This window comes from Ctenocephalides felis, unplaced genomic scaffold, assembly GCF_003426905.1.
Source record: "Ctenocephalides felis isolate EL2017-DRISC unplaced genomic scaffold, ASM342690v1 CF-g0.4_SCAFFOLD_01062, whole genome shotgun sequence".
Taxonomy (NCBI): Eukaryota; Metazoa; Arthropoda; class Insecta; order Siphonaptera; family Pulicidae; genus Ctenocephalides; species Ctenocephalides felis.
In genome coordinates, this window is record NW_020537216.1 from 67,401 (window position 1) to 81,990 (window position 14,590).

Here is a 14,590-nt window from a genome sequence, read left to right on the forward strand (position 1 = left end):
TGTTACATCTTCATGACTTGAGGTTATAGCAATGTCATCAGCATAGGTGCTTATCGTTAATGTCGGATCGAGTGGCATATCACTGGTGTATAGCAAATATAGTATTGGACTGAGAGCACTGCCTTGCGGAACACCGGAATGAATTGGTTTTGGAGGGGAGAGTTCTTCATTTTCTTTAATTTGAAAGGTTCTATTTGATAAGTAAGATTCCAAAATTGTGAAATATTTTGGAAATGTTTTCTTTAATTTATATAATAATCCCATGTGCCAAACTTTGTCGAAGGCCTGGCTGATGTCTAGAAAAACTGCTACACAAAATTCTTTTTTATTCAGGGCTGTGAGGATTGAGTTGGTTATTCTGTTGCATTGCTGTATTGTTGAGTGATGTCTTCTAAAACCAAATTGATGGTTAGGTATCCAGGATTCTTCGGGATGATCTTCTAGTAGTCTTTGTAAAATTAATCTTTCGAATACTTTTGATAGGGATGGAAGCAGGCTTATAGGTCTATAAGATTTTACGTCAGATGAATCTTTGTTTGGTTTTGGGATCATTATGATTTTTGCATTCTTCCAAACAGATGGCCAGTAGTTAAATTGAAGAATGGAGTTGAAAATGGATGTGATAAATAATAGACATTTTGGTGGAAGTTCTTTTAACATTTTAGGAGAGACTTGATCGTTTCCGGGGGCTGATTTTGATTTGATAACTTTGATTTTATTTTTGATTTCACTTGGTTTAAAAGGTCTTATCATAGACGTTTGGCAATTTCCTTGAAGCGCATTCAATATTTCAATTTCAGGTGACAAGTTTTGTTTTTTGAAAACATCAATCAAGTATTCTGCGAATGCTTTACACTTTTCAGCGTCACTTTTAGCCCAAGTTATGTGGTTCTGAGAGCAAACTTTGAGAGGCGATTTCGACATTACAGGTTTATGTTTGTTCTTTATAGGTTTCCAAATAGAGGCATCATATCTATTTAGCTGCGAAACATATGAATTAAAGGAATCATTCTTCCAAATGGCGATGATTTTCTTTAATTTATTGCTAATTTGGTTAAAACTACTTTTGTCCTCCGGCCAATGAGTTTGTTGCCACCTCCGCCTGGCCTTCCTCTTTGCAGCTATTAATCTTTTTATGTCGGATGGTATTACTTGATTATCTTTTCGTAGTGGGATACTTGGTGTTGATTCAACGCATGCGTCAATGATAGTTTTATTCAAAAACAAAACTTGATTATCAATTTCATCCGCGAGTTTCGGGCGTTGAATTAGCTTAATTTTTGAATTTATAATGTTTCTGAAATTGTTCCAGTCAGTAAATTTATTGAATAAACTGCAAGGCCGATAAACAGGAATCGGACTTGAAAAATAGGTTAAAAGAATTGGGGAGTGGTCGGAAGATAAATCAAAGTTAGGTTCAATAATGAGTTGCGATGTTGGAATACCTTTTATTATGAAGAAATCAAGCAAATCTGGAATTCTATTAACATCGGTTGGCCAATATGTTGGTTGACTAGTAGTTATATGTGAAGCATTTATTTGATTTATTGATGTTAGTAGTTCTTTTCCTTTGGCAGTGGTTAGTCTTGATCCCCATGATGTGTGTTTGCAGTTAAAATCACCTCCGACAATGAATTTATTGCCTAAACTGCTGAAAAATGAAGTATAATCAGCGGCTAAAATTTTATGTCTTGGCGGACAGTAAATAGATGCTAGTGTTATATCATAAATTTTCGTTTGCATAGAGATTAAAGAAGCTTGTATAGTCTCTGATTGAACAGGGGGCAAGGTGTGGTGTTTAATATTGTTTTTTATAAGAATTGCTGCTCCTCCATGACATTTCCCATCCGGGTGATTTGCAGAATAGGTTATGTAGTTGTGAATGTTGAAATATGATTTATCGTTGAAGTGAGTTTCGGAAATTAGTAGAATATCGACTAGATTGAGTTTTAGAAATATTTCCAATTCGTATTTACGTTGAATGACGCCGTTTGCGTTCCATTGACATATTTTAATTGCTTCTACCATTATTTAATTTGTTTACTAAAATGGTTAGCATATTGAGAATAGTTGAATTTTGTTGGTACATTTGTTGGAACATAATTTTGAACTCGGTTAAGAATTCATTTATTGGAGTGGAAGAATCTGGTGATGAGTTTTGAAAGGAACGATTATTTTTAGTGGCATCGGCGTAAGATACGTTGTTAAGATTTGAACGATTTCCATTTGTAGGAAATGTTTGTTTTATATTTGATTCAGTAGTATGTTGAGTGTAAGTCGGATTTGAGTAAACTGCATTTCGGTTTGTTAATCGAACCTCTTGTTTATACTTCTGAGCGTATAAATTTTGATATACGGGACAACCTTTGTAACTCGAAACATGGTCTTGATCACATAAGGTGCATTTGGCTGGAAGATGAGGCTCTTTTTTACATTTTGCAGTCTCATGAAAATCTGAGCATTTCAAACAGCGGTGGATATGATGGCAATATGCCTTGGTGTGACCATACTTTTGGCAACGGCTGCATTGTACTATTCGTTTGTGAATTCTAGGTGGTTCAATTTTTATAATTGAGTTTTTAAATTTAGTTATGTTAAATACATACTTGTTATTATCAGCTGGTTCTAAGTCAATGTAGAACAAGTTAAGTGGTTCGTTATCATATTTACTTCTAATATTAGTTATGTTTCTTACTACGTGTCCCGATTTGAGTAGTTCTGATTTTATTTCTTCAATGGGTGTTGAATGGTGGATATATCTACTTACTGCTCGAAATGCTCTTTCTTCTTTAAGTTGAAAAGTGTGAAACTCGGCTTTCTTGGTTATTAATAACTTCACTAGATGTCTATATGAGTCAGAATTTGAGCACTGGATTTTAATTGAATTATCAAGCATGCATTTATAGTAATATTGTTTTTCGTTTAACACTTTTTTTATGTCGTTGAACATGTCGTTAATATCAGAAACGTTTGAAACAAAGATCGGCGGAGGTTTGACAATTTTTTCGGGTTCATTCGACGTGTTTTCTAATATACTGAATCTATTCCTTAGTTCTATGGGCGTTCTAGGATCTTGTGTTTTTCTTTTTTTCGATTTTGAAGCTATTTGCCAAGGAATATTGTCTTCTTCCATTGTTATTTCGGTCTCCTCTAAATTCAAATTAGTTGACATTGTGTTAGGTTGTATTTTGTTTTTTAATTGGCCTTCATCGAATTCGCAGTTTGAACTTGGCATATTATTATTCTCTTGAAGTGTTTTCATAAATGAAAACTATAATATCACTTAACGTACCCCCATATGGGGATACAATTAAAAAAGTATTTAAATTGTGATCACTTTTGTGGATTAATTTCACTTTCACAGTAAATGAACTATGATTATAGATTGAATCTGTATGTAAAATATAAACAATCTATTCAAACAATTTACAAAACAAATGAATGACTACATGTTAAATTATAATAATAACAATACCATAATTTATTAATTTAATTATATAAATTAATTAGTAATAAATTAATATCAATGTATAATATATAACATTCAATATTTTAGTAATAGAAAAAAAAGAACTTGTAGTAATGAACGTTTTGACTTGAAGGAAAATGCCATGCACTTTTCCAATATGTAAATTATCGACTCAATTAATAAGAATTGAGATTTAGCAACCTTTAAAGTTGATAAAATTTTCAACTGATTATTTTGTAAATAAAATTTACATTCTTCATCAATACTAAGCAGTGCTATTTCTAATTTATATCTAACTGATCAAACAAACTTATATCAATAATTGTATCAATTAAATTTAATAACATGTAATTGGTCTAATTCGTGTTACAAAAAAATATTTTATTTGAATATGAACGTTAACGGTGATCAATCACAGGCCTACTGTTTATAGGCGTTGATGTTTCGGTTTCATTCATATCGCCAAAAAAAATTTAGCAACCAATTACAAAGAAACGGATCGGCCGATATTTACCAAAAAAATAATCAGCATTATTCTAAACTAATATCTTACTAATGATTTTTAAATCCTGAAAATCGTGTAAGTTTTATTGCGAAGATGTTGTTAGTTGAAAAATTGTAAACTTTTGTACTATTTTTAAAGAAACGATTCGGCCCATCTACTTGCATAGCTAGTCGACGTGAATCCTTTTCGAGTTTTGAGAAATCGGTTTAGCGGTTTTTGGGAAAACGTTTGGTGTAAAACTATCCAAAATGATATGGAGAAATTGTTTTTGGTCCATTCAAATCGATTGAAAAACAAATTCATTCTGTTCTCAATTAAAACGACTACACATTGCAATAAATTTTCACACTAACAACAGTAGCTAATTTTTTTTTTTTTTTGATTAAATAACGTTTTGTACGGAATTTATTCAAGAGCAAATGATGTCCATACCGTTTTTTGACCATTATACAGCTACAGCAATGTGTAATAATATTTCATGATTTCAATATATTCACAAATTTTTGAAGTTCAATTAATATTTCAGGTGGTGGATCCGCCGGGTGCAATACTTTATACGAACTTACAAAAAGAGGTGTAAATGCCCTCCTTTTGGAAAGATCTCAGTTAACTAGTGGCACTACTTGGCACACAGCTGGTCTGGTATGGAGACTTCGGCCAAACGACACCGAAATCCAAATTTTGGCGGACACCAGGCACCGTTTGATGAGTCTAGAAGAAGAAACTGGACTCAATTCAGGATGGATTAATAACGGAGGAATCTTCATTGCACATTCTAAGGTTTCGAGTGACTTTAAGTAATAAATTCTATCGAAGCCTTCTAAAATTAATGAAATGCAATAGACTTATAAATAATTGAATTTCTTACTATAAAACTTGCTCTCAGTAATTGAAACTGTAATAAATAATATACTGTCATTGATTAAATACGAATCAATGAAGCTCATAAATGACAAAGTAATTTTTAAATCTTTTTGAAATTTGTAAATGACAAAGTAATTTTTTTAAATCTTTCCTTGTAGGAACGTTTGGATGAATACCGTCGTTTATCAACAATTGGTCGATGCATGAATGTAGAAAGCGAAATTTTGGACCCATCTGAGACCCAAAAGTTATTCCCATTATTAGATCCTGAAAGTTTTTACGGGGCTCTCTATAGTCCTGGAGACGGAGTAGTCGATCCCGCCATGATGTGTGCTGCTTTAACCAGAGCGGCTGGACATAAAGGAGGAAAAGTAAATATATATATATATATATATATATATATAAATTTTTAATTATTGGTATTCATATGAATATATATATATATATATATATATATATATTTGTATGGGTAAAAAAGTAGCGTAGGCACACATGATTTTCGGATAGTAGGAATCAAAATAAGATACCTCTAAACCATACCTCTAAAGTGAATTTTGATGCCCCATGCATTGACCCAAAATTCCATTTTGACCCATTTAAACTGCCCCAATTGCTTCCAAATATATGGCCACCCCCCACTAACTTTGGGAGGCCGATCGACCTATGCCCCTGGTTCAACCCCTGGGTCCTGCCCTGAAAAGTTTTTCAAAATTCATCCTTTATTTTTTTGGGATGCACTGGACATTAGAATTCACTTTAGAGGTATGGTTTCATCAGCAAAGTATCTTATTTTGGTCTCAAGAATCTGAAAATCATAAGTAACTAAGTGACCTTAAAATCGACCCGCCCTAATATATATATATATATATATATATATATATATATATATAACATCTATAGGAGTGTAATAATCAAAATCAAAAAAAGAATAATCAAAAACTTTACATTGAAACACCTTTCTCCTTCTATTTATTCCAAGTATACTTATAAGTAAATATTTTTTTACTTATTGATTAATTTACTCGAATACTTATTTTCAGTTTATTGAAAATTGTCCCATCACTAAAATTTTGGTGGGCGAAACACTATTGGGTGAAAAAGAAGTTGTAGGCATTGAGACTGAGCATGGAACTATAAAAACTAACTGTATCATTAACGCTGCAGGTAAGTTAATAAATAAATTTATTCAAAAATTATACGAACTATTTGAAACGTCGTTCTTTAATCTTTAGCCAGACATGAAAAATACGAACAAAATATATAAGATTGTTTGTTTGCTCCTATATATCTAGAAATATTATTAATCATATATATTTACAGATCCACACATCAACTTAAATTGTAAATATTATTTGCTTTTGTTACGAAAACAAATCACAGGAATATTTTTTGTTGATTTATTTATCAAATAACCCATTGACGTTAATGGGATACATTAATAACAAAAAGTCTTTTGTAATAGATAACATTTTCTCTTAATTTTGTGTATGATTTTATTTTTGCAGATGTTATCAGTACGAATATGAGCAATGTAAATAAACAATCTGTTTACTCAAATACATTGCGCAATCAAAATAAATCAAAGACGTTTGTTGATGATTTTGCAATATCTACCATTTTATCCTAACACCTTTTGTTTTTTTCAATATTCATAAATATTGATCCAATTATGTAGATTGCTGGGGTAAAATCTAAATTTCGTATTTTCGTATACATCTGCATTTGAATTTAGGACTGCAGATTTTTTTATATTCGTTATATATTCGATATATTCAATTTAAATTCAAACATAGACTTAAGCAATGTTCTGTGTGAAAGTTCGTTACTGGTACTGACAATCAGCATAAAAACTGAAAACCGTTTTTGGCATTTTTTTGCCCCGTATCTTCGAAACGGCTAGACCTGCCTTCGCCAAAAACTAATCACGACGTCTTTCCATTACAAGGAATCGAATGTGTTTTGAATCATTCAAATCGGTTGATCCATACGCCCGAAATCGTAGACAAAAAATTGTATCCAAACATACATACACACTCACACACACATACACACACATGCATCCATTGTTTTGAGGTATGCCAAAATGTTCAGAAACCTTTGAAACGTAAAGATATGCAAAAATTTTCATTCTCGATTTTTTTACGATTGCATAACTTACCCTACAAAAAGTTAAAAATATTTGCATATTTTTTTAGGAGTATGGAGTGGACATCTATTAGAAGAATTAGGTTTATCCTTGCCTCTGATTCCTATGAAGCACGCTTATATCGTTTCGGAACCTATGGGTGCGCAAGGATTACCAAATATAAGAGATCATGATGCGTCAGTTTACTTCCGGATTCAAGGAGAGAGCATTTGTATGGGCGGATATGAAACCGATCCTATACTTCTTGGAAAGGTAATAATAATAATAACAATTTCCAATGTATTCAAGTGCCTCGTTAACAAGTCATTCTCCGTATAGATTGAATAGAATCGGTGACATGCAGCATCCTTACCGCACTCCTCTACCTATTTGATACAATCTCCCTGATGCACTAGAACTTTCACTTTCTATCCCATATACAGTTTCAATTATGGATCGTCCTGCAATCTTTTCAAATGACGTTAATAGATTTTAAAATTCTCCTAAGCTTACTCCATTTGACTCTGTCGAAAGCTTTCAGCCAATCTATGAAAAAAGCGTTAACGTTGAGACATCTGTCCGAGATTATCCTCAATATTCCAATAGCGCCCCTGATGCCTCTTTCTCTTCTGAAACCAAACTGATCTTCGCTCATGTGCTGCTCGATGTTATTATCTATAATAAGGTTTTTGTCCAGAATCTAAGTCAAACTTGTGGTCGCTGCACTTATTTGCTTTGGGCTTTTTCTGAAAATCTATCTTCGTGACACCCAGAAATTTCTTTGATCATTCGTACGTTCGGTAAATTTGGTTTGACAATTTGGTCAGTTTAATCCGTTGTTGTCCAGCTCTTTCAGCAAGTCCGCCGGTATGTCGTCATCTTCAGTTACTTTCTTTCTTCTGATATCATTTATTGCTCACTCTCGACTTCGCTTTTCAATATGCATATATATATATATATATATATATATATATATATATATCACCAATCTATAGTCACCAATATAGATCTATCACCAATTTAGGAGCATATGCCCGCAATTAACCTTGTTCGATAATGTTAGGCTTCATTTTCTTTGATTTGTTACTTACTTTCTTTCAGGTGCCACCAGACTTTTCATTTGGATTATACGAGCTGGATTGGTCTGTTTTTGAAGCACACACTTCTTGGGCCGGTAAAATTTGTCCCGCTTTCGACCAAGCTGGGATTAAGTCAACAGTTTGCGGACCAGAATCTTTCACACCGGATCATAAACCCATTATGGGGCCCGATCCTAGATTACATGGTGAGTTTAATTTAATATCATATTTTTATGTTTATACTACGTACAGCTATATATCATATAATAGCTGTTTTGAAACAAGTCCCAAATAATTTTGCATTCAACAAATTTAGCATGAAAAAATCACATTACATTTATTCGTATATTAAATACGACGCTTTACAAACAAATAGAAAAATTTAACTTGCATAATCTTATTTTTAAATAACCGACGTAAAATTTTTCTAGATATCTAACACTTATGATATTGAATTTGCACCTCGTACAGATAAGTGTTTTAGAAAATGCCGGTATATCTCGCCAAGAACTTGGTTTGATGCCTCAAACGAACCATTTAACAAAAAAATTAAGTTATTTATTGTATTTATATTTTTTAAACCTTTGTGTGTGTAGGTTGATTTTGGCTTGTATAGCAATGTATCTTATTACTGTGTTAGTGATATCAAGTCAGTTTTGATATCAAATGTATCAAACTTACTAAATTTTGTTAATGATAAATATAAATATTTGAAATATAATGTAAATTATAAATATTTTATATTTAAATTTAAGAAAGATATGAAAATATCTTATAAAAAATCGTCTCAGATCCGAATTCAATGAATTCGTTAATTAATAATATTTCAATTTTGATAGGTTTATTTCATAACTGTGGGTATAATTCAGCCGGCATGATGTTGGGAGCAGGCTGCGCCAAACAAATGGCGAAATGGGTAATAAATGGAAGGTATATTATCAACTTGCAATAAATAATAATTATGCTGTATAAAAAAAACTTTTATATAACGCATATTTCTTCTTTTGAAGGCCAGATTTCGATATGTTTGCCTACGACATACGACGATTTTCACCCAAACAGATGAATGATACAAAATGGGCCACCGAGAAAAGTCACGAAAGCTATGTAAAAAATTACAGCATAGTTTTCCCGCATGACGAATCTTTAGCTGGGCGTAATTTACATCTAGACCCACTACATGATGTACGTATCAAATACAATATCTTTGTAATATACACATTAATATTTAAATTAAATTATTGCACATATTTTTATTTATATAAGAACCATTATATGTTTATATATATATATATATATATATATAATGTTTACCACTTCAAAATGCATTTGTGTATTTATTTTAAAATATTTATCTCAGGAAATGTTGGCATATCACGCAGTTATGGAAGAGAGGCATGGTTGGGAACGTCCAGGTTACTTCCTAGAAGACAAAGTCAAATCACCAGATGCTAAAACAGCAGCACCTGTGACAACATATGACTGGTATGGCAGTTACGGCCACCAAAAATCACCAGATCAGAGATATGTAGAGAAATTAAAAGGAGAATATCGATTTGGATTTCCTGAATGCCACGATATCGTAAGTCTTTGACAATTTTTTATATGAAACTTGAATTCTAATTATTTATATTAAATATTTTGATTATGTTTATAGATTGCTTCCGAAGCAATGGCGTGTCGAAAGCAGGCAGCTTTGTTCAATATGAGCTATTTTTGCAAACTATATTTAACAGGACCTGACGCCCAGCAAGCCAGTGACTACATATTTACTGCAAACACAAACAAACCTACAAACAAGTCAGTGTTGCTAATTATTAAAATTATTTAAGGCGAAAGATTTCTTTACACTTGCTATAGTTTTACATATAAATTAAATAAAAAGTATTAAACATTTAGAATTATCATTATAAGTTATCTCGATAACGATATTATTCAACCAATCACAATCAATCAATTATTTTTATTTTTTAATTTGCAAATTTATCGCATAATATTTATTTTTCAAATAACTATCAGCTAACTTTTTAGGAGTTAAGTAACTGCATCTAGCTTTTAGTTTCAGTTCTTTTCCTTGTCCAAATGTTTGGACATTTTTTGTATATTCATAGAAGAAATAAACTTTACCCTATAAGTAATATTACAATTTCAGAACAGTATACACATGTGCATTAAATCAGAATGGTGGCGTAGAAGCAGATGTAACTATATCGGCTATAGATCCTGGAGTCGGAAATATCACAGATCCAATATTCAAGGTAAAAAATAGAACAAAATTAAAGAAATGGCTTGCTCAATTTACACAACAAACTAATAAACCAATGTTCAACCAATTTGAATTTTTGAGTTTTACCTATAATATTTTGAGAAAACGTAGGTGACAATTTATATTTTTAACCAATAGTTACTTCCTTTATCAGAAACTAATGAAAACAGTTTCTAACTGTAGTATATTCCAAACTGGTTATGAATAACCAAAAACCAAATTTTATGCGAAAACTTAAGTGATTTTTCTTTTATATCCTTAATTTTAAGTATTATATGCGTAAGGTAAAAATTGATCTGATGTAAACGTAAATTCTACCATTTTTTTGTCTTGACTTGGATTTTCAAGAAAACATACAATTAATTTATATTTTTAGACAAAAACAAACTTTTTCTTCGCCTACTTAAAATAATAAGAATCGTCAACAGAAGCAAACAATTATACGCGTATTTTTTACGAATTAGATTTATATGGTATCACATAAAATCAAAAGTTTGTATATTTTTTCTGTAAAAGCTTAAATTTTATTCAGGGTCGAGGATTCTATATAGTTGCCGGAGGCGCATCGGCTTATCACACTTATGTTCACATAAAGTCAATTCTTAGAGAAAAAAATTTCAAGTGCCACATTAGAGATGTCACTGATCAAATGGGAGTTTTATCGATACAAGGGCCTAATAGGTATATAATCGAATAAAATTAATAACCTTAAATCATAACTTAAGAACCAAAATAACTGAACATTAAAATATTATAGCCGTGAAATACTAAAACAGATGACAAATGCAAACCTGAGTGATGAGGCGCTTCCACCAAATTCAACAACTATGCTCACGATTAAGGATGGATTATGTAAGTTTCAAAAATCAAAAATCAAAATTGGTTTCTCTACTTTGATTAATTTGAAATTATTACATAACTAACCGCTATTAATCTCAAAATATCACATTTTATGCAAATCTAAAACTAATTCTAATAAAAATATTTATATTTAATTATTATATATGCAATAATTATTATATATTTAGTATAAGATATATAATTATTCAGAATAACTGCTTTTGTTGAGTTATTAGGTTCTGTCTTTTAAGAACTTCAGAGAGTGAACTCATTATGTTTATAAGACTGTTACTAACGTTTTTGTGCATAATAAATATTTGGAAAACCGTTCAACCTTAAAACTTTACTCTAAAACCGTCCAACTTTAAAATTAAATTTCCTCGATCTACTGATCTACTAAATCATCCAATACTATAATATATTGAACTTAAATTACTTATTGTAATTTGAATGTTCTTTTTCAGCTAAATCTTATGTTTGTCGTGCACTTCGTGTAAGTTTTGTGGGAGAGCTAGGCTATGAATTGCATATGCGGAATGAAGACTGCGTGCCAATTTTCCGAGCTTTGATGGATGTTGGAAAATCTAAGGGACTTAGAAATGCCGGGTACAGAGCCTTATACTCATTAAGTAGTGAAAAAGGTAAATATATAAGATATATTATTCTATTAAATTTAGACATTTTCACAACTCAAAGCAGCTATTGAGATATCATCTAACTATTCAGCAGCCAATGTTTAGTCTTCCATTACTGATACTATTTATTCATACTTTTTGGTCTGTTATTAGGGTACCATTTATGGCATTCTGACCTGCGGCCTGATGATACGCCAATAGAAGCAGGATTGGCATTTACATGCCGAAAGACCGGAGACTACATCGGAAAAGCAGCCATTGACGAACAACGCAAAAATGGCATCAGACGAAAATTGGCTTTTTTTACTATGGATGCTCAAGTTAGTAAATTGTTTCAAAAATGTACAAACTTCAAAAATTTACAAAATAATTATGTAAAACTTCTAATCAAAATTTTACAAAATGGGCTAATTAACATACTTTTTGAAACATGTTTTGTTGAGGATGGGCTTTTAACCCCTTTCGGTTTCTAACCCCTCATACACCGAAGAATAAAAAAATAAGTATATTCAGACAAAAAATAAGTAATAATTTTATATATAAAAGTAAGATTACCTGTGGAGTCCAACCGGACAGCTACTGGTTGTTTGGAAATAACGATTTGATCGCATTGTGAATTGACAAACTGATAACTGTTTATTTATATATGAATAACACAACACTGTACTGTATCAGAAACTGACTCGACTTATTACACAATAGAAACTGATGACACTGAAACGAAATTGTGAAAAAAGATTTAAAAAAAAGAACCGCCATAGAATAAGCCCTAGATATATAATAATAAATGAAGCAAGTCGTGTATGCATCGTGCCTTAAGGCAAATTGCTGGTACCTCCCGTACCAAAAATTATTTTTTGATTAAGTAAAGATTAATTTTTTTTTTGCCTTTGAAAAAATTATATTTTTGAGAAATTTTTAATTTTTGAAAAAAAATGACTTTTTGGTAAAAAGACTTAAAGAAGTTCTTTCTTTATTTTGAAATATTTTGTAAATTTTGAACTTTTTTTCAAAGCAATCGCACTGCTTTATCTGCATAGAGACAAAATATCGAAGCGCTTAAGCGCCGCATAGCCGTCTAACGGACAAACGATGTCACGCAACTCATAGAAATGTTATATGTTATGTTATATCTGATAATTTGATGAGCATACGTCTAATCGAAAGGCGGTCGAAACATCACTTTCGACCGCCAATTGGCATTTTTTGCTCTTTTTTTTACTAGATCTCCATTTTTTTATTAGAAATTGTCTCCTTATCAACACAAATCTAATGTTTTTTTTAATTATTCAAATCGGTGTTCCCGAAACTGTCGACGAAAATTTGTATCCACACACGCACACACCCACACACACGCACGAACACATACATCCATTTTTTCCAAAGTATGCCAAAATGTTCAGAAACCCTTGAAACGTAAAGATATATAAAAATATTCATTTTCGATTTTTTGCGATTACTATAACTTACCCTATGGGAAGTTAATCATAAAATAGTGTAGTTACTCGAACAAATACCAATCAACGCACTTATAAAGTTTTATTGATTGGCTTTTGAATTTTTGAAATCAGTTCAGACATTTTTGCAAAAATATACGCACATGCAAATTCAATTTTTTTCTCAAATTGCAAGTCGGATTTTCTGGCAAAAAAATATAAACATTCTCTACGGGCAAGTTAAACAAAATTAATTTACAATATATTAATAATTTTAGGTGCCAATATGGGGCTTAGAAGGCGTTTGGCGAAACGGTGAAATCGGGGTCATCTTCGACGCGGCGAGTATGGTTACACGTTACGCAAACCAATTGGCCAAGCTTACATTTCTCGTCCTGATGGAGGCGTTATTGATGCAGATTTTCTCAAAACTGGAAATATCAAATAGAGGTAATGGGAAAACTATATGATGCTAATTGTCATTTAAGAAGCCCGTTCGATCCAAAAGGTAAAAGGGTCAATGGCGATTACAGTGATCAACATAATGTTGAAGAAATTTAAACAAAGGTGACGTAATGAGAACAAATTATAATTATCAGCAATGGATAGCTTTAAGTTACATATAAAATAATTATTCTTAATTCTTTACTTGATGATATTTGAGTTACTTATAAAACCAATAGCATTTTTAAGTAAAATATATTATTGATTACTGATAATTTATTATAACATTACAAAGTAATAGTTTACCAATTAATATTTTATCTATTTCTCATTCCAGTTTTTAATGCTTCTTTCATTAAAATGATAAATTTGAAGCTTTCTTTAATAAGAAATTTATTAAATTAAATTCAAACAAATTTAAATTTTATATTTTGCTAGAGAACACTGTCAAGATATTACTAGTTCATAAATATTCATACAAAGTTATATAAGGTAAGAAAATGCAATCACAAATTATATTTAAGTTAAGCTAAATAACTATTTTTGTACTTATATTAAGTGCTTAAGTATTAAAAGATATTAAGTGTATTTTAGATGTATATATACAGTTGGCCAGTTCACATTTATCACGAGTGTACGATTTTGTTAATAAAAAAGTTTTCTTAATAAATATTTTTTCTTATAAAATTACTTACCATTAAAAAATTTTTATAATATTATTATTTTATATGATAATTACCAAAATCTATTTTGCTAAAGGATTTGCATGTATTGTTATACTTGAAATTCTAACTTCTGTTGTTGGTTTATAGTTTTTGGGATTGACAGGAATTTTTTCTAATTCATCTAAAGTATCAAAACCGTCTATTACTCTGAAAAAATATAAAATCAATATTGATTTAATAAATTTTATGATTATATATAATA

General features: G+C 31.0%; 2 protein-coding genes across 2 annotated transcripts in view; one reads left to right on the forward strand and one right to left on the reverse strand.

Annotated features, from left to right (window-relative positions):
- Nucleotides 1-2,948: 2,948 nt before the first annotated feature.
- On the forward strand, nt 2,949-13,689 carry LOC113365504 (sarcosine dehydrogenase, mitochondrial-like). Its single transcript, XM_026607048.1, has 16 exons — nt 2,949-2,991; nt 4,501-4,754; nt 4,997-5,209; nt 5,879-6,002; nt 7,034-7,236; nt 8,065-8,248; nt 8,882-8,972; nt 9,053-9,227; nt 9,403-9,624; nt 9,700-9,842; nt 10,195-10,300; nt 10,841-10,989; nt 11,066-11,160; nt 11,613-11,789; nt 11,937-12,103; nt 13,498-13,689. Exons 1-16 carry the CDS (start codon nt 2,949-2,951, stop codon nt 13,687-13,689), a joined length of 2,538 nt encoding a protein of 845 aa, XP_026462833.1.
- A 719-nt stretch (nt 13,690-14,408) lies between these two features.
- Nucleotides 14,409-14,590, reverse strand: part of LOC113365493 (peptidyl-prolyl cis-trans isomerase-like 3) — a 5,174-nt gene continuing 4,992 nt past the window's right edge. The window contains exon 4 of the mRNA XM_026607039.1: nt 14,409-14,535. Coding sequence (XP_026462824.1) covers nt 14,409-14,535 — 127 coding nt within the window. The remainder of the gene's footprint in view (nt 14,536-14,590) is intronic.

What these genes read in the sequence shown, in the direction of transcription:
- LOC113365504 (XM_026607048.1), top strand. Translation starts at nt 2,949, where the DNA reads ATGTCGTTAATATCAGAAACGTTTGAAACAAAGATCGGCGGAG. An exon ending in ATCCTATACTTCTTGGAAAG is followed by an intron (nt 7,237 to 8,064) that starts GTAATAATAATA and finishes ACTTTCTTTCAG; the next exon opens with GTGCCACCAGACTTTTCATT. An exon ending in CTCATTAAGTAGTGAAAAAG is followed by an intron (nt 11,790 to 11,936) that starts GTAAATATATAA and finishes GTCTGTTATTAG; the next exon opens with GGTACCATTTATGGCATTCT.